Source organism: Ailuropoda melanoleuca, chromosome 11 (genome assembly GCF_002007445.2).
Source record: "Ailuropoda melanoleuca isolate Jingjing chromosome 11, ASM200744v2, whole genome shotgun sequence".
In the NCBI taxonomy this organism is placed as follows: Eukaryota; Metazoa; Chordata; class Mammalia; order Carnivora; family Ursidae; genus Ailuropoda; species Ailuropoda melanoleuca.
The window spans coordinates 49,091,671-49,113,462 of NC_048228.1; the positions used below are offsets into that span (position 1 = coordinate 49,091,671).

At 38.1% G+C, this 21,792-nt stretch overlaps 1 protein-coding gene across 2 annotated transcripts in view; it reads right to left on the minus strand.

The window, feature by feature from the left end:
- MRPL1 (mitochondrial ribosomal protein L1) overlaps window positions 1-20,449 on the minus strand; it is an 87,082-nt gene extending 66,633 nt beyond the window's left edge. Inside the window, exons 1-2 of one of the 2 annotated variants that reach the window (XM_002912485.4) lie at window positions 20,242-20,449; window positions 4,679-4,790 (exon numbers count right to left, since the gene is read on the minus strand). In XM_002912485.4, the coding sequence (XP_002912531.2) occupies window positions 4,679-4,790; window positions 20,242-20,281 (152 nt within the window). In that variant the 5' untranslated portion in view covers window positions 20,282-20,449. Of the gene's footprint in view, window positions 1-4,678; window positions 4,791-19,928; window positions 20,205-20,241 lie in introns of those variants that run through there. The other variant, XM_034671647.1, reaches the window with a different exon arrangement.
- Window positions 20,450-21,792: the final 1,343 nt, after the last annotated feature.

Sequence of the window (21,792 nt, forward strand, 5' to 3'; positions counted from 1 at the left end):
CCAGATGCTCCTGGGAAAGACTGGAGCAGGACAGGAGACTAGAAAGCCTCCCTAAAGAGTACAGGCACAGAGATTAGCCACTGCTGCCAGGAAGGCTTGTAACCCTGAAACCATGTAGGGCACAGATAAACACCCATATATATAGGAAAAAGAAAGAAGGAAAAAACACAAAAACTTCTACCCTTAGGCATAGATCAGGAAACCATCCGGAACACAGTATCCTCTACCAGTAGAGTAAACCTGGGGAAGGGCCTGGATACTCTGGCAAAGACCAGCAGTAGATAAATACCACAGGGAGAAGGGACAGAAATACTGAGAAAACCCCATCCTGATGGTCCAGCCACACTGGGCCCACTTAAGATAAAGGCTGGTTTGGAAAACAGAATCCCTCCTGCATCGAACTCCAGACTAGCAGGCACTAATAAGTAACAGCAATCTACTCTAGAGAAGGAGCAACAGTATAAAGAGAGAAACCCCCCCCCCCCGCCTCTGGGGTACAGCTGCATGGGTAAGCAGAAAACAGAGCATAAAACAGGAACACTGAGAAAAACCGTCCAGCAACCCAGCCCCCATCCTACGCATAAGATAAAGTACAGAAATTTGAAGCTGGCGGTAACCATAGCAACAACGAAACCAAAACCTAGCTCGACTTCTAAGTGGACTGATTCAACACTGCGACAACAGGATTCCTGGGCATAAATACTAGGTACTTTAGTTTCCACTGCTCTACACAAGATCTTTGGCAGTCAATAAAAATTTCTGAGATACATGAAGAAGAAAAAGAACCTATTATCAACAGAGAAACAGAACCAAAGTCAGAGATGACCAAAGTGGCCTTTTTTTATCAGCATCTGTCATGGGCAAACCATGAGTATATGCACATACATGGACAAATGAAGAGATTCAAAATGACAAAAGAGAGAAGCAAGCACAAGCCTCTCCACCCTGTCTCAGATCCTGATTAAAAAAAATTTTGCCACACAAAAACTATTTTTTAGTATATTATAAAGTCAGGATATTAAAAAATTAAAACCACAGGGGTGCCTGGGTAGCGCAGTCATTAAGCGTCTGCCTTCGGCTCAGGGCGTGATCCCGGTGTTCCGGGATCGAGCCCCACATCGGGCTCTTCCACTGGGAGCCTGCTTCTTCCTCTCCCACTCCCCCTGTTTGTGCTCCCTCTCCCGCTGGCTGTCTCTCTGTCACATAAATAAATAAAAATCTTAAAAAAAAACAAAATTAAAACCACAGGGGCGCCTGGGTGGCACAGTCAGTTAAGTATCCAACTCTTGATTTCAGCTCAGGTTGTGATCTAGAGTCATGAGATCAAGCCCCACATCAGATTCTACAGCATGGAGTCTGCTTGGGATTCTCTTTCCCCTGTCCCTCCGCCCCCACCCCCCAGCGTGCATGCATGCTTGGGCACTCTCTCAAATAAATAAATAAATAAATAAATAAATAAATAAATAAATAATCTTAAAAAAAAAAGAAAACCACAACTAAAATAAAAATACTATGATTCTCTCAACCTACTGAATAATTCTCATTGTCAGATATGAAAAAAAATTGCTAAAAACTTTTCAGGTTCTTTTAAGTATGCGTATTTCTTATCCTATACTTTTTAGGTGAGTGAAATTACTTTTAAAGTTGCACTGGAATAGAACATGGGGAAGACATAAAATGAAAAATTTCTGCTGGATAAAAGAAACATTTAAAGATAAAATATTATCAAAGTAATTAATATCCCTAATAAATATTTTCAAAAAGCAGGAAAAAAAACAAATATTCCAACAGAAAAACAGGCAAAAGATATAAATAAGAAATACGATGAAGAAACACAAAGACTGATGCTATTCAGAGTTTTTAGGAATGCAGACACTCACTGCTGGATGGGGATGGGAATGTAAACTAGTACAACTAATACTCCTCCAACTTCTCAAAAACAAAAAGAATCCAGATAATATGCACACTCAAAGGAAGGTTCCTTTCTAGTTACATTTCTGCCACCTCCCCCTTCATCCTATATTCAAGCCATGGCCGACTGTATTTTGTCCATCATTCACTTTCATGCTTCTGCACTACTGAAATATGTTTCTCTCAATCCCCCTGCAAAATTCTTTTAGGACCCAGCTCCAATACTTCTTGCGATACCCTCTTCCAGGTAGAATTAATTTACGTTTCATCTGTGATCCCATAGCACTTCATCCATTTCTCTACCATAACAGTTAAAATCTAAAATTATAGTGCAGATATGTGCTAATTTATTATATATAAAGAAGTCTTACTAATCAACTACAAAGAATTGGAATAGGACATGAACAAAAAATTCACAGTAATCAGTGCTCACTTCAGCAGTACATATACTAAAGCTGGAATAATAAAGAGAGGAAAATTCAGTTAACAAAATATACATGGCTCTTAAACACATGAAAAGATATACAACCTCAATAATAACAGAAAATATAAATTAAAACTTGATGATACCATTTATTACCTATCAAATTGGAAAGTTCAAAAATTTTAACTATACCGTATACGGAGAAATAGACATTCTAATACAGTTTACTGGTAAGGACATAAACTGACAATATCTCTATGAAGGCAATTTAGTATTACCTATTACCTACTAAAATTATAAATGCACATATCTTTTGATTCAAAAATTCTCAGAGTTTATACTACAAATACATTCATAATCTTTGACAAGATCTATGTACATGATTATTCTTTTGTAATAAAAAATGATTAAAAAGATAAATGTGTACCATAGTGGGAAACAGGGAAATGGTTAAATAAATTACGGTATATTCACACAATGAAATATTGTATGCATGTTCACTATGGCATTATTTACAACAGCCAAAACAGGGAAACAACCTAAGTGTCCATCAACGAATGAATGGATAAAGAAAATACGGTATATATATACAATGAAGTATTATTCAGCCACAAAAAAAAGAATGAAATCTTGCCACTTGAGACAATATGGATGACCTTAAAGGCATTATGCTAAGTGATGTAAGTCAGAGAATAACAAATGCCATATGATCTCACTTATACATGAAATATTAAAAAAAAAAAAAAAACCCTCACAGATGCAGGGAACAGATTGGTGGTTACCAGAGGCAGGGGCGGGGGTGGGCGAAAGTGGTCAAAAGTACAAACTTCAGTTATAAAATAAATAATCATGGGGATGTGACGTACAGCATGGTGACTATAGTTAATAATACTGTATTGTCTACCCGAAAGCTACTAAGAAAGTAAGTCTTCTAAAGTTCTCATCACAAGAAAATAAACTGTAGCTGTGTATAGTGACAGATATTAACCAGACTTACTGTGGTGAGCATTTCCCAAAACATACAAATACTGAATCATTATGTTGTACACCTGACACTAATATGTTATATTTCAATTATATCGCAATCAAAAAAAAATAACTAGACACCTCCATCTGAAACAATCTCCAAGATATATTGTTAAAACTTAACAATATAATAAGAAGCAAGATGGAGAACAGAGTATACAGTTAAATAAGAAATAATTCTGACACTAAATATGTGGATTATTTCCCCCATACCAACTAACTATCTGACACAAGCCAGGTATCCAACAATTGAAGACAGTTCTGATACTACCTACCTGGATTTAGCATCAGATCCCACAAGTTAAGGACTCAGTTCCATAAAACTGCCCCCACTTCAGATGCCAATCACATTTCAAGGCCTCTGGCTATTTCTTGCCAACTGGCTATAAATCAAAGGGCCACATGACCCCCTCCACAGACTTCATAATTTGCCAGAATAGCTCACAGAACTCAGAGAAACACTTTTATAACATTTATCAGTTTATTATATAATAAAATATATGATACATAGGGCAAGGTCCAGAAGTCTGGAGTACAAGAGTGTCTGTCCCCGTTGGGTCTGGGTGCACCACCCTTTGGGCACATGTATATGTTCACCAATCCAGAAACTTTCAGAACCTCACAGTACAGGGATTTTTACGGAGGCATGATCAATTATGAATTCAATCTCTAGCTCCTCTCACCCTTATGGATGACAGGTGGGGCTGAAAGCTTCTAATTATGGTTTGGTCCTTCTGGTGACCAGCCTCCATCTAGGAGCCCACCAAGAGTTCCTTACCAGAACAAAAGATGCTCCTATCACCCAGAAAATTACAAGGGTTTTAGGAGCTCTGTATCAGGAACTGGGTCAAAGACCAAATATTAGAATAATAGATGCTCCTAGCATCCCTATCACTCAGAAGATTACAGGAGTTTAGGAGCTCTGTATCAGGAACTGGAGGCAGAGACGAATATAAATATTTCTTATTATGTCACAAGTCATAACTCCAACACTTACTACCACTGTGAACCTAGGCAAGTTACATCATCTTTCAATGCCATGCTTTTCAACTCAAAAAAGAACATAATAACAACAGCTTCCACATAAAGTAGCTGTGGAGACTAAACCACATCAGTCATTGAATGTCAGTGTTCAATAAATGTTAAGCATTACAATAATAAGTCATATTTTCCTTTACAACTATAAAAGGTCAAAAAAGCAGAGATGATAAACTTTCACAACTGTATGTCTCTGTACATCTTTATGGGACAAAGCATAATGTTCTTTAATCAAAATTTTAAACGAAAGCAAACAAAATTAATAAAAAAAATACTTACTTTGTAGCAGCAGCAAAATGTCTGCTGGGCACATGAACATATACAGAGCAAGGATAAAGAGGTGTCTGATAAGCCATCTTGGAAAGACTATGCTTTTGATGATGTATCAAGACTTGAGAGAAAAAAACATGTAAAATATTAATATTAACCATTACATCCATAAATTTTACATTCTTAATCAATGTTGTCCAAAATAAAAATAGTCAATTTTTTATGAGTCTCAACCATTCTTTAAAAAGTATAATAGTAGGGGTGCCTGGGTGGCCCAGTCAGTTAAGCGTCCAACTCTTGGTTTCAGTTCAGGTTGTGATCTCAGGGTCGCAGGATCAAGTCCAGTGTTGGGCTCTGTGCTCAGTGTGGAGTCTGCTTGGGATTCTCTTTCCCCCTACCTCTACCCCTCCCACTTGTGCTCTTTCTCAAATAAATAAATAAATCTTAAAAACAAAAAAGCTTAAGAGTAGAAACTGCAATTCTTGAAACTAAAGCCAATTAAACGTCTAACTGACTTATTCTGTCTTCATGTATTTTTTTTTAATTTTATGTTTAAGTAATATCTACACCCAACGTGGGGCTCGAACTTACAACCCCAAGATCAAAAGTCACATGCTCTACGAACTGAGCCTGTCAGGCACCCCTGTCTTCACTTATTTTTAACTTAATCCAATTCAGGTTCAACAGAATATGTTAGCTCTACTGTTATGGAATATGTATACATATCCTGAATTTCTTTGTAATAATTTAAATTTTAGGGGTGCCTGGGTGGCTCAGTCATTAAGCGTCTGCCTTTAGCTCAGGTCATGATCCCAGAGTCCTGGGATAGAGTCCTGCATCGGGCTCCCTTGCTCAGTGGGAAGCCTGCTTCACCCTCTCCCACTCCCCCTGCTTGTGTTCCCTCTCTTGCTGTCTCTCTGTCAAACAAATAAAATCTAAAAAAAAAAAAAAATTATAATTTAAATTCTTTATTTACATATATAAACATATACATTCACAGAGTTGCCTAAGGTACTTCTGAAGAATAACAGCAAAGTGGAGGGAATTGCCTTACCAGATATAAACTTGTTATGAAGCTATGGTAATTAAGACATTTGGCTATTGGCACAAATACAGAAAGACAAACTAATAACAGCCCAGCAACAAACCCATACACATATGGATATCTGAAATATGACAAATGTTACTACAAATCACTGTGTGAATAATTCAGTTAAGTGGTGTTAAGGAAAGGGATTATCCATAGGGAAAAGAGTATATTTAAATCCCTATCTCACACCACACACACACAAACATCGAATCTAGGTGGACTAAGGATTTACATTTGAATGGTGCAACCAAAGGCTTTTAGAATACAGGAAAATATCTTTTTGACTGCTTGGGAGGGAACAATTTCACAAACAAAACCCAAAAGCACTAGCCAAAAAGTGACTTATTAGTGTTAAGTACTTCTGTTTATTAAAGAAAGTGAAAGATGAGCCAAAAACTGGGAGAACAGAATAGCAACCTATATAACAAAGGATTAATATCCAGAATATGCAAGATCAAACCAATTAAAAAATAAACAAAAGAGATGAACAAGCTTCTAACTTAAAAGGAAACATAAATGATACATAAATGATGGGAAAATGCACAATCTCATTAGTAATCAGGTAAATATTAATTTAAACCACAATAAAATATCATTCCACAGTGCTATTTAAAGAGTGGTCAGTTGGCCCGTAAATTAAAACTACACCAGCATGTAAATCAACCACATCACTAGGTATATTATTTACTGCAGCTGAAAATATTTTTTTTCACAAGACTTCCTCAGTAAAGCAAGCAGTGCTTTGATTAAATTGTGGACAGGTAACAATTTCTAGATGCAAGCACTTAAGTAGCAATGTTTTACATACATCAGATTGGCAACTTTTTTAAAAAAGTCTGGGATCCTGAAAATGTCAAGGGTAAATTTTACACATAGTAGATAAGAGTATGAATTGGAATACCACTTTGGAAAACAATATGGCATAATTCAATGAGGTGGGCATATACATATCAATGATGCAGTAATTCCACTTCTGGGAATATGCTCTAAAGGAACTCCTGCACATGTGTACTAAGAGACATACACAAAAATAACAACATCATAACATCAGGAGACTTCTGGGAAGATGGCAAAGTAAGAGGACCATAATAAGCTCACCTCATCCCAGGGACACAACTAGACAACAGCCAATTCAGTATAAATAACCCAGAAAATGACCCAAAGGCTGGCAGAACAGATTCTCCACAACTAAATATAGAGGAGAGGCCACTTCGAAGAAGGTAAGGACAGAGATGTGGCTGGGAGCTAAATGGACTTGCAGGACTGTCCACAGGAGGGAGGGACACCATGGGCTCGAGAGGAGAGAGAAAGAGACCCTCACACCACGGAGCCCACACAGGGAAGACCAATCCCCATAACATTTGGCTTTGAAAACTAGAGAAGCTGAATTTCAGGAGTTCTTAACAATCAGTAAGATTTACCATCTGGAAGTTGGTAAATCAGCAAGTTTATGGGAGAGACAGGAGGGAGAGAGACAGGAGGGAGCCAGGAGGGCAAGAGAAACTAAGTCCCCACCCTTAAAGAGACAGAAAAACAAACAGCCCCCATGGAGATACAGCACAAAAGCAGCAGTTTGAAAAATGCTTGCAGTGACAAGAAGGTAACTTGTTTATACAAATCTCAGAGCATGTGCTGGAGAGGCAGGGGTCTTTGGGAGACTTCTCCAGGAACAAAATTACTGGCAGGCACCATTCTCATGACTCACCCCCAGCATAAACACACCAACACATCTGGGAACCAGTGCAGCACCAATACTTGGTACCTAACTTGCTAACAGTGCACCTCCCCCCACCCATTCTCCAGCTGACATGCCTCCTCCAGCCAGGCCTCTGATACAGGTCTTCCAAAAGAGACCCATGTAAACCTTGCTAACACCATGCATCCCAACCCAGAGCACTTCTGCAGATGGAGGTCCAGTCCTGTCAATCTGGACCTTGCTGGCACCAAGCACCCTGTCCCCACATTCACGTGCAGTTAGGTGCTCCTGCATCTCTGGCAAATGCCTGGTCTGACTTAACTAAAGCCCAAGGTGTCCCCAGACTGGACCACTAACAATACAGGGACCAAACCCTGCCCACAACAGGCAAAGGGAGCCATTGCAGATGACCGGACTGAAAGCAAACATGGCTCAGCCACAACAGCAGGGCACATGCAACACTCAGAGGAGACATCCTCAAGTGCCAGGTTCTGATGAACAGGGGACATTGCACTGCAGCACACTACAGGACCTATTCTTCATAAGGCCACTACATTCAAGAGCAGAAGACATAGCTGACTTTTCTAACACACAGAAACGACATAGAGAGTTAGACAAAATGAGGAAACAGATGAATATGTCCCAAATGAAAGAACAGGACAAAATCACAAGAGACCTAAATGAAATGGAGATAAATAATACACCTGATAGAGAATGTAAAGTAACGATCATAAAGATAACTCACTGGACTTAAGAAAAAGAAGAGAAACTTAGTAAGGCCCTTAACAAACGGATGGAAAACATAAAATAATGATGAAGAACTCAATAACTGAAATTAAAAATACACTAGGTAGAATAAACAGTAGTGACCTGGAGGGGAGAATAATAGAAAGCAGTCAAGCTAAACAAGAGAAAGAAAAATAATAAATATGAAAATAGACTTAGGGAACTCAGTAACACCATCAAGCATAATGACATTTGCATTACAGGGATCCCAGAAGAAGAAAAAGAAAAGGGGGCAGAAAATTTACTTGAAGAAATAATAGCTGAAAATTTCTAAATCTGGGGGACAAAACAGAAATCCAGATACAGGATGTACAGAGATCCCCCATCAAAATCAAACTAAGGCAGTCCACACCAAAACATATACCAATTATGGTGGCAAAAAGTAGTTATTAACAAAGAATTTTAAAAGCAGCAACAGAAGAGTTACATATAAGGAAAAGCTTTCAGCACAAATTTTGCAGCACAAACTTTTCAGCACAAGCTTTGCAGGTCAGAAGGGAGAGGCATGATATACTCAAAGTGCTGAAAGAACAAAGCCTGCAGCCAAGAATACTGTATCCAGCAAAGCAATCATTCAAAATAGAGGAAGAGAGAGTTTCCCAGATAAAAGTTAAAGGAAGTTACGACCAGTAAACCAGCACAACAGGAATGTTAAAGGGGACTTTTTGAGTGAAAGGGAAAGACCATAAGTGGGACTATGAAAAGTAGGAAACACAAAAGCTGTAAAAATAAGTATATCTATAAAAATCAGTCAAGGGATTCACAAAAACAAAAAGATGTAAAGTATGACACCACATACCTATAACATGGGGAGGAGAGGAATAAAGAATGGATTCAAACTTAAACAACCATCAACTTAATTTAGACTGCTATACGCATAAGATGTCATATACAAACCCAATAGTAACCAAATCAAAAACCAGTAATAGCTATGCAAAAAGAAAAAGAAAAAGGAATCCAAGTATATCACTGCAGAAAGCCAAAAAACCATGACTGAAGAGAGGAAGAGAAGAAAAATACAGAGAACTCCAAAAACAACCATAAAATAAGTAACAAAACAGCAATAAGTACATACCTATCAATAATTACTTTGAATAAATTGACTATACGCTCCAGTCAAAAAACACAGAGTGAAAAAATGGATAAAAAAGCAACACCTATCTATATGCTGCCTATAAGAGACTCATTTCAGACCTAAAGACACATGCAGATTGAGGTGCCTGGCTGGCTCAGTCAGTAAAGCATGAAACTCTTGATCTGGGGTAGAGTTTACTTTAAAAAGAAAAAAAAAAAAAAAAGAGAGACACATGCAAATTGAAAATGAAAGGATGGAAAAGCATTTATCACGCAAATTGAAGTGAAAAGCAAGCCATGGTAGCAATACTTATAATGGACAAAATAGACTTTAAAACAAAGACTGTAACAAGAGGAAAAAAAAAAAGGACACTATATAATCATAAAGAGAAAAACAAAACAAGAAGATATAGTGAGTGTAAATATTTATGCACCCAACATGGGAGGACCCAATATACAAAGCAGCTAATAATAAACATAAAGGGAGTAATCAACAGTAATACAATAATAGTAGGAGACTTTAACACCCCACTTATATCAATGGATAGATCATCCAAACAGAAAATCAACAAGGAAACAGCCGTTTTGAATGACACACTGGACAAGATGTATCTAACAGATATATTCAGAACAGAAGGCTACACATTCTTCTCAACTGCACATGGAACATTCTACAGAATAGATCACATATTAGGTCACAAAACAAGTCTCAACAAATTCAAGAGGATCAGAGTCATCCCATGCATCTTTTCTTATCAAAACGCTATGAAACTGGAAATCAACCACAAGAAAAAAATCTGGAAAAAACACAAATATATGAAGGTTAAATAACATGCTACTAAACAATGAATGGGTCACCAAGAAATCAAAGAGGAAATTAAAGAATACATGCAAATGAAAATGAAAACAGAGTGGTCAAATCTCTGGGAGCCAGCAAAAGCTATTCTAAAAGGAAAATTCATAGCAATACAGTCCTATGTCAAGAAGCAAGAAAAATCTCAAATAAACAACCTAACCTTACACCTAAAGGAGCTAGAAAAAGAACAAACAAAACTCCAAACCAGTAGAAGGAAGGAAATAACAAAAATTAGAGCAGAAATAGAAGAAACTAAAAACAAACAACAGAACAGATCAATGAAACCAGGAACTGGTTCTTTGAAAAGAGCAATGAAATTGATAAACCTTGAGCCAGACTCATCAAAAGAGAGAGAGAGACAGAGACAGAGACAGAGAGGCAGAAAGACAGAGACTCAAATAAACAAAATCAGAAATGAAAGAGGAGAAATAACAACTGACACCACAGAAATACAAAGCATTATAAGAGAATATTATGAAAAATTATATGCCAACAAATTGGACAACCTGGAATAGGTAAATTCCTAGAAAAATATAATCTACCAGAACTGCAGAAACAGAAAATGAACAGATCAATTACCAGCAATGAAGGTGAATCAGTAATCAAAAGTCCAACCAACAAAAAAAAGTCCAGGACCAGATGGCTTCAGAGAAAAATTCTACCAAGCATTTAAAGAACCGTTACCTATTCTTCTCAAACTATTTCAAAAAATATAAAAGAAAGGAATGCTTCCAAATTCATTTTATGAGGCCAGCATTACCCTGATGCTGAAAGAAGATACTACAAAGAAAGAGAACTAACGGTCAGTATCTCTGAACATAGATGCAAAAATCATCAACAAAATATTAGTAAACTGAATCCAAGAATACATTAAAAAGCTCATTTACCACAATTAAGTGGGATTTATTCCTGTGATGAAATGGTGGTTCGATATTCAATCAATGTGATACATCACATCAATAAGACAGAACAAAAAAACACAGTATCATTTCAATAAATGCAGAAAAAGGATTTGACAAAGCACAACATCATTCAAGATAAAAACCCTCAACAAAGTAGGTTTAGAAGGAACATGCCTCAACATAATAAATGCCATATATGAAAAACCCACAGCTAACATCGTTCTCAGTGAGGAAAACCAGAGCTTTTCTGCTAAGATCAGGAACAAGACAAGGATGTTCACTCTCATGACTTTTATTCAACATAGTACTAGAAGTCCTGGCCACAGAAATCAGACAACAATAAGAAATAAAAGAATCCAAATCAGTAAGGAAGAAGTCATACTTTCATTATTTGCAGATAACATGATACTATATAAAGCAAACAGGAAAGGCTCCACTAAAAAAACTACTATAACTGATAAATGAATTCAGTAAGGTTGCAGGACACAAAACCAATATACAGAAATCCACAGCATTTCTTTACACTAATAATGACATAGCAGGAAGAGAAATTAAGAAAACAATCCCATTTACAACTGCACCAAAAAAATTAAATATGAAGGAATAAACTTTAACATAGGAGGTGAAAAACATGTACTCGGAAAACTATAAAACACTGAAGAAAGAAATTGAAAATGACACAAAGGAAAGATATTCCATGCTTATGGGTTGGGAGAACAAATATTGTTAAAATGTCCATACTACCCAAAGCAATCTACAGATTTAATGCAATCCCTCTCAAAATATCAACAGCATTTTTCACATAACTAGAACAAATAATCCTAAAATTTGTATGGAACCACAAAAGACCCTGAATAGCCAAAGCAATCTTGAAAAAGAAAAACAAAATTGGAGGTATTACAATCCCAGATTTCAAGATATGCTACAAATCTGCAGTAATCAAAACAGTATGGTACTGGCACGAAAACAGACACATAGATCAATGGAACAGAATAGAAAGCCCAGAAATAAACCCATAATTATATGATCAATTAATCTTTGACAAAGGAGGCAAGAATATGCAATGGGGGGCACCTGGGCAGCTCAGTCGGTTAAGCATCTGCCTTCGGCTCAGGTCATGATCCCAGAATCCTGGGATCGAGCCCCATATTGGGCTCCCAGCTTGGTGGGGAACCTTCTTTTCACTCTCTCTCTGCCAACCCCCGCCCCCCACTCGTGTGTGTGCATGCGCACATACTCTCTCTCACTCTGCACTCTCTCTGAAATAAAATCTTTAGAAAAAAGAGAAAAGAATATGCAATGGAAAAACGACAATGTCTTCAACAAATGGTGCAGTGAAAACTGGATAGCTACATGCAAAAGAATGAAACTGGACCACTATCTTACACCACCATACATACAAAAAAGTTCAGAATAGATTAAAAACCTAAATGTGAGGGGTGTCTGGGTGGCTCAGTCGGTTTAACGTTCAACTCTTGGTTTCAGCTAAGATCATGATCTCATCGTCATGGAATCAAGCCCCGCATCAGGCTCCACACTCAGAGGGGAGTCTGCTTGAGTTTCTTTCTCTCCTCTCCTTCTCCCACTGCCTCTCCTGCTGCTCGCACTCCCTTATCTAAAATAAATAAACCTTAAAAAAAAAAACATAAAACAAAAAACCACTAAATGTGAGACCGGAAACCATAAAAATCTTAGTAGAGAGAACAGGCAGTAGTTTCTCTGACATCAGCTATAGCAACATTTTTCTAGATATATTTCCTGAGGCAAGGGAAACAAAAGCAAAAAAAACTACTGACACTACATCAAAATAAAAAGCTTCTGCACAGCAAAAGAAATACCTAAACTAAAAGATGACCTACTAAATGGGAGAAGATAGTTTCAAATGACATAGCCAATAAAGGGTTATATCCAAAACATATAAAGAATCAAAAAGACTCCACAATTCAATTAAAAAATGGGTAGTAGACATAACCAGACATTTCTCCAAAACAGACATAAAACAGACACATGAAAAGATGCTCAAAATCACTCATCATCAGGGAAATGCAAATCGCAAACATAATAAGATAGCACCTCACACCTGCCAGAATCGCTAAAATCAACAACACAAGAAAGAAGTGTTGGCAAGGATACAAAGACAAAGGAAACTTCAAGCACTACTGGTGAATGTAAACTGGTGTAGCCACTGTGAAGACTGTGTGGAGGTTCCTCAAAAAATTAAAAATAGAAAAAAAATTAAAAATAGAATTATCATATGATCCACTAATTCCACTACTGGGTATTTACCCAAAGAATATGAAAACACTAATTTGAAAAGATATATGTACCCCTATGTTGACAGCAGCATTATTTACAAGAGCCAAATTCTGGAAATAGCCCAAGTGTCCATCGATCAGTCAATGGATAAAAAAGATGTGGGGTTTGTGTGTGTATGTGCTTGTGTGCGTGTGTACACATACAATGAAATATTAGTCATAAAAAAGAATGAAATCTTGACATGTGCAACAACATGGATGGATTTAAAAATTATAATGGCAAATGAAATAAGTCAGCCAGATAAAGAAAAATAACATATTATTTCACCCAATGTGGAATTTAAGAAACATAACAAATGAACAAAGAAGAGACAAACCAGAAAAAAAGAAGAAAAAAAAACAGACTCTTAACTCTAGAGAACGAACAGATAGTTACCAGAGGGGAGGTATATACTTCACTTTCTCATTTAAAGGTAGTTAAGAGTCTATTTTCACACACACACACACACACACACACACAAACACACGTAGATATAAATACATTTATGTGAGATGTACATACATAATCTGACATAGGCTTTTCATAAAAGTGTGTGTACATGTATATATTACAGTGATAATTTCCTATCAGTTCATAAAGACTTTATCTTCTTATAGCTGCAAAGTACTCCACTGTATGGTTGTATAATTTACCTATCAGTGACCAACCATAAGGTCATTTATAATATTTTGCTATTATAAACAGTGCTGTGTTAAATAACTAGGTGTAAACATCATTTTGTACACATACAAATACATTTATGGAATAAATTTCAAGTAAATTTGCTGAGTCAAAGGATACGAACATTTGTAATTTTGATAAATACTGCTCTCCATAATGATAGTGCCATATACATTTCTCCCAGCAATGGAAAGGTTGCTTATTTCCACACACTTACGCCAACATAGTATGTTACCAAACATTTTGGTCTTTGCCAATCTAGTAAATGAAAGATGGTATGAAGAGTTGCTTTAATTTGTATTTTTCTTATACATTAGAGTAAGTTTCCATATTTTTGGCCTTCTATATTGTCTTTTCTGTTGAACAAACTTCAACTCAATTTTTTTAAGTTAGTACTCTAGAACTAGATTTTCATATAAAATGACTTAAAATCTAATCTTAAAATCCATTCATTATATAAAACCATGCAACAGCCAATAATACGGGAATTATACTACTTGTCTACACATCAAGTGAATTCATTAGTTAAGTTTCCAAGTGCATAGCACTGTACATGCAGAATAGGTACAAATTCCTTACCGAGGTCTACAAGGCTTTCTGTGAGCTGGCCCCTGCCTATCACTCAATAGCATTCTTCTACTTGTTTACCATGATCCTACTTTCTAACCCTTGAATCCCTCAAGTTAATTGCTACTTTTGTCCCATTGCATTTACTGTTCCATTTGACTGGGATACGCCATCTTCATATATTACCTTAGCCTACTCCTTATCATCAGTTCAAATGCCATCAAAGACACGTGCCTAACAACTTAAGTTCATCCCTCATCTTCCAAGAAAAAGTTGAAGTACAAGATAATGACCAAAACTGAATTCTATGAACATACAGGAATAACATTTGGGGCAGTGTAGGAGACCTGTTTAATGCTGGGAATTTTGTGTGGTACAATAGCCACAAGGGGTTTTAAAGGCTAAGGAAGAAGAGGGAAATAGACTAAGACATCTAGTTCCTGCCCTCAAAAATCTCAAATTTAGTGGGCTATGCTGGTATGCAACAATTTAAGAGGAGATCCTCCACATTTCAAAGAAGCCAGCTACCTTCAAAATATCACACATGGTAAATGAAGGAACAGCAATATCCATTCAAGGTTTGGCAAACACTTCCAAACAATAAACAATAATTCTAATTGTACTGAACAAGAACCCAACAACCTTGGTAAGATCCTCAAAATAATAATCTTCTTGAATACATCAAATGCAACCTACTATAAGACAATCAACCACTACTATTTAAAATCCCAAGTCATGACAACCAGAAATTAAACTTTTCAACAGAAATCTATGAAACTGTGACAGACTAATAAAAAACTAAATCACAAAAATACCACTATAGCTGACCCTTGAACACGGGTTTAAACTGCATGGGTCCGCTTATACAGATTTTTTTCAATAAATACAGTACTAAGTGTATTTTCTCTGCCTTATGATTTTCTTTTTTTTTTTTTTTTTTTTTTTTTTTTTTTTTAAAGATTTTTTTTTTATTTATTGGACAGAGATAGAGACAGCCAGCGAGAGAGGGAACACAAGCAGGGGTAGTGGGAGAGGAAGAAGCAGGCTCATAGCAGAGGAGCCTGATGTGGGGCTCGATCCCGGAACGCCAGGATCACGCCCTGAGCTGAAGGCAGACGCTTAACCGCTGTGCCACCCAGGCGCCCCTCTGCCTTATGATTTTCTTAATAACATTTTTCTCTACCTTTATTGTAAGAATACAGAACATAACACATATAGCATACAAAATATGTGTTAATCGACTGTTATCAGTAAGGCTTCCAGTCAACATTAGGCTATTAGTTACGTTTTTGAGGAGTCAAAATTATGGGGGGGGAGAGCGGGAAGGGTGGTGGGTGTGTGACAGTTATCATGGTCTGTCCCTGTTTCTCTGGCTGGGGGTAGACTCAATAAAGAAAGAAACTCAAAAAAATATTATATGCAGATTTTCAACTGCATGGGATTGGGGGGGCATCCCTAATCCCTACATTGTTCAAGGGTTAACTATATTTAAATAGCAGTGTAAAACCATAATATCTGTATTTTCAATCCCTCTAAGGTCATTTTGTCTATCTGTTATTATTACACTTATTTAACACATTTCTTCACCCTTCACTCTTAGCAGATAACCTCACTTGCTACTTCAGAGGAAACAGAATTATCTCAACAACTTAGGAGCCTACCTGAATCTGTACTCGTTCTCAAAAGTCCCTCTCACCCCCATCTCCACTCCCACCCTTTGGCAGTGAGATGGAAATTACTCCATCTCCTTTACTAGCTTATTCTTATGGCTGACACTGAAAGCTTAGAGTTCTATAAAACTCAATTTCCCTAGGAGGTCTTATCCATCTAGTCTTTGCCTTCCCACTGCACCCATCATAGTCCAGGCCACCATCATCTACCACATGGATTACTGCAACAAATTCCAAACTATTCAATCTTCCACTCTTGGTCTCCTCCATTTCTTTTCTACATACTAGTAGGAGGGATCATTTAAAAATGAAAATGTCATCGCATCCCTAAAACACCTGGATGGCTTCATCTTGCTCTTTGAATAAAGTCCTAACAAGGTCCTCCATGAGCTACTCCTAACCTATAGTGAGCTTCATCTAACACTACCCTCTCTCATGCTTGCCGTACTTCAAATAATACACTGGCCTCCTTTCAGTTTCTTTTTTTTTGTCTTTAAGATTTTATTTAATTATTTCAGACAGACCGAGAGAGAGAGAGAGAGAGAGAGAGAGAGAGAGAGAGCGCGAGCACACGAGCTGGGGGGAGGAGCAGAGGGAGAAGCAGGCTCCCAGCTGAGCAGAGAGACCAATGCAGGCTCGGTCCTGGGATCATGACCTGAGCTGAAGGCAGACGCTTAACGGACTAAGGCATCCAGGTGTTCCCACCTTTCAGTTTCTTTCTTTTTTTTTTTCTTTTTTTTTTTTTTTTTTTTTTTAGATTTTGTTTTATTAGAGACAGCCAGCGAGAGAGGGAACACAAACGGGGAGTGGGAGAGGAAGAGGCAGGCTCTTAGCAGAGGAGCCTGATGTGGGGCTCGATCCCATAACGCTGGGATCACGCCCTGAGCCGAAGGCAGACGCTTAACTGCTATGCCACCCAGGCGCCCCTCACTTTTCAGTTTCTTAAACACATTGTGTTTTTTTAACCACTTTGGTATTTCAAATATAATCTCCCCGCCATCCATAACATTCTCCCCTGCCACGTCCCACTCCCCCTTCCATAGCTAATTCCTAATTAGCTAGTGATCTTTCAGGGACTGTTAAACTACTTCTTCAGAAAAGTTTTCCCTGAAGACTCAGAATAGACTAGGTCTCTGACAAACACTCTTACAGCACCTTGTACTTTTCCCTCACATCGCTTAGAACAACTGCAATTAAAGAAAATAATCAACCAGTTCATGCCTGCTCCTCATAAATAATAAGCATCACGGGGAGGGAATGTGTATAGCTTATTCACCATCGTTGAATGGAGGAAGGAAATTTGAACAAATGAAAGCAAAAACTGGATTCAAATTACTTTAAGTATTATTTGTTACAACACATGGAACAGGGGTGGCACCATGTTGAAGATCCATTGATTTATTCATTATTCAGCACACTATGCCAAAGAAACATGTGCTAGCACCACTTTAAACATTTAGTGAATAAAACTGACAAAGATCCCTGTCCTCCTGGAGCTTACATCTTAGTGGGGGAGACAACGCTAATAAACACAAAATGGTAGTGATGGAGGGGACCCAGTGGGTAAAATGGAGAGTCAAGGGGAAAGTGGGTTGTAATTTTAAGTAAGATGGTTAAGGCAGACTTCATCAAAAAGGTGACACCCAAGCAAAGACTTGAAAGAAATGAGAAAATTAGTCACACAAATATCTAGAAAAAGTGTTCAAGACTCACCCTAACTGGGAGAAACCCTTCCAAGGCATAAATGTTCTTGGTGTTGATTAGGGAACAAGGAAGCCAGTGTGGCTAGAGCACACAGAATGAGGGGGAGGGTAGCTAGAGAAGAAGTTAAAGAAGTAAACTGGGTAAGGGGAGGCGGGGGGACAAGGTAGGCACAAGACGATGTGAAGACCCCAGGCCAGTGCTGTCCAATGGAAGTAGAATGTAAACTACATGTATAATTTTAAATTTTCTAATAGCCACATTAAAAAGGTAAAAAAGAAACCAGTGAAATTAATAAAGATTAACATATTTTATTACAGCTAATACCCCAAAATATTATCATTTCAACAGTTAACCAATATAAAAAATTCAGGTATTTTATTTTGGGTATTAAGTCCTCAAAATCTAATGTGTATTTGACACACTCAATTCAGATTAACCACATCTGAAGCGCTCAATAGTGGATAAGAATAAAGACAGCACAACTGTGGGCCATTCTAAGGACTAAGAAAAATGGGGAGGCCCTACAGATTTCAAGCATAAGAGTAACAAGACTTAGGTTCTTAAAGGACCAATTTCATTACTTGTTGAGAATGTAATGAAGTTCAGGTAAGGAATGGTAATGACATGCAAGGTTGTTGCAGTAGTCTAGTGAGAAGTTAGATTTTGGATTTATTTCGAGGGTAAAACCAATGGGATTTGTCAAGTATTTAATGTAAAGTGTGGGAAAAAGAGGGGGAGTTGAGGATATTCTGAGGTTTTGGCCCAAACAATTCAAAGGATGAAGTTACCATAAAATGAGATGAGGAAGACTGCAGGTTATGATGAGTCTGATTTTAGACAAGTGTTAACTGCTAATGAGATACACAAGTGGAGATCTAGAATTGGCAGATGAGTTTAAGAATCTTTAAAATTCAAAAGAGGTCCCAACTGTAGATATAAATTTGAGAGCCATTACGATATAGAAAATAGTCAAAGCCAGGAGACTTGGATGAAATCACCAGAGTGAATTTATAGACATGAAGATGAAAGACAGGATCCTGGCTCCTGAGACATTCCAAGGTAAGAGATTGGGGAGAGGAGGAGGAACCAGCAAAGTAATGTGAGAAATGACAGGTGAGATAAAAAGAAAATCAAGAGTGAGGAATCCTAGAAGCCGAGAAAAGAAAATGTGGCAAGGAGAGAATGATAATCTTCAGTTCTCTTTTTGGTTTATTTGATTTATCTAAAATAATGTTATTTCTGTCACACATGAAGAAAATACCATAAGTCTCTTCAGTAAAGATATACTTTTTGGTTTGCTCGCTTAGTAGTTATCAGGTCTGCTGTGATCTCTTGCCACCACTCCTTTAAACAACTATCCCCAAAACAGAATCCTGTCTTGACACTAAACGTTCCTATAAGAACCTCAAAGAGAAAACTAGGATGTAGTTTAAAATAAAAAAAAAAAAAAAAATCACTGGCCTAGGAGTGAAGCTTCAGTTTACCCCCCCCCCACTTACTAGTTATATGCTCATTACCACATACTTTAACAGGATCAGTTTATTCCTCTGCAAAATGGGAGTGATGCTGGCTGCTGCTTCCACCTAAAGAGCTATCTTAATTAAATAACAATATCAGTGTTTCAAAAACACAAAGCAAAAATTAAAAAGAACTGTAAAAAAAAAAAAACATAAAACAGCATTGTACCAAAAAAGGGCTTCCTCCTAGACAATAAATTGGAGTTTACTAACTGCTGAAAAAGAGCTGCTACCAAGAAGTACTACACAATTAGTCTCCAAATGATAAATGTTGATGCAAATTAAACAACGTTTGGACGTTTAAGAATTAGAATTGCCTGCAACGATGTACTCCCAAAGCACCAACAAGAATTCTGTAAAGCGTTCAAGTTTATAGACGTAGATCACTTAAATATACCACCTTTTCCATACCAGAACTCACTTGGCTTGTCACACTCTCCCGCGCAGCCCACACCCCCAGTATTGGAGACAGAACCGCGTCTTCACCTTCGTCCCTACCGGTGGCTGGAGCACGGGCAGTCCACATCCCCCTCCCACTCTACCCCTAGGAAAGACAGCTCCAGAAAGGAGTGAAACATTTGATAAGGTCGCTTTTAAGCGACCTGAAGAACCTAGAGCCCTGAGAAGCTTTTCGAGCCCCAATGCAGATCCGTGCCTAGGAGAATCCAGCATACAACGGGAGACTCCATACCAAAGCTATTTTCCCCTCAAGCCCAAATAACTCCTTGCTTTACCTCTACCGAGGCATCTTACGGCGGCCGCCATGCTGACCATTCCGGATTGTGTTGACGAAATTGGTCCTACGCTTCAACTTAGAACAAATTTAAAAAGGGTTCCGCTCCGGTATTGGCAGAGAGGGAAGGGTTAGAAAGAGCAAGAGGAAAAGGGGCGGGAACCAAAATAGGCTTTCAAGCCGGCTGGGAACCGCGAACGACGCGGGTGCCCCGTGGCGGTGTTACAGTCAGTCTTCCGTGCTAGTCTTCCGTGCTAGGACCCTGTGTTTCGTGGTTCCGGTACGGCAGTTTAAGCTAACTTCAGAGAAATCTGCGCTTCGTGGAATAGACGGTCCTGTTGGCGTTGCCCTGTTTTATTTCCTTTTTGAGTCTTCATATGTACTCAGGACGATAATTTTAATATATTGAGACAGTACCCAGGAAAGCATGAAAAACAAAATCTGAAGAATCTCACCAGCTTCCATCGCCCCATTTCCAGCCTTGCAAAAACTTTAAAATCGCCAAACTTTCCACTACCACCCAACGCGGGTGCCCCACTCACTAACAAACTTTCTTTTTATCTCAACGCGAGATCAGCGTGGTTTTAAGTTCATCTTAACATTAATCAGCTCTACATTTTCCCTCTACTGGCAAGCTGGGCCATTAGGATCAATTGAATAATACTTGAAAAAAAAGTTATATAACTTCTGGTATTAAAATGGCAGGTCTTGAGACCTGCGCACAGGTTATTAGGACTGAAAAAAAAAATCAGTATCCTTTCCATTACGTCACAGCTGTTGTCAGCGTAGTTTAATCTAAAAAAAATCTGATTACAGATTATATCGCTTCCCAGTTTAAATAAAACCCTCCAGTAACTGCTTCTAGAGCTTCTTTCTGGTCTCCGCTTATCTCCCCAGCCTCAACACACTGCCAACATCCCTCTGTCCATCTATAAGCAAGCGCGCGCGCACGCACACACACGCACACACGCTGGAGCTCCCTTCTCCATGAAGCTATCAACGAGAAGTTAGACTGGATCAAAGTAGGAATTTTCCAGATGATTTATTTCATATGTATATATTGTACCCAACTAAATGAAGAATCAGATTTCTAATTTATTCCCCTGTCCAATTAACACCTAAGCAATTACTTCAAAGTTTCCATACCCATTTATGACTGTTACACACACACACACACACACACACACACACACACATTCAAAGAACTTGAATCTACCTTTATAACTGTCTTCCTTTTCTCCCTCCTTCTTTTCTTTTCTCTTCTCTTTTCACAAATATGTGACTGTTTGACATGTGTCAAGCAGTGTGCTTGGTTGGCTATGCACAGATGCGGCAAACAAAACCAACATAGCCATTGCTCTGATGATGCTTAAAAACTAATTTCATGGGACACCTGGGTGGCTAGTCTTAAGCATCTGCCTTCCATTTGTGTCATGATCCTGGAACCCTAGGACCAAGTCCTGCATGGGACCCTTGCTCAGCGGGGAGCCTGCTTCTCCCTCTGCCGGCCACACCCCCTGCTTCTGTGTGCGCGCTCTCTCTCTGACAAATA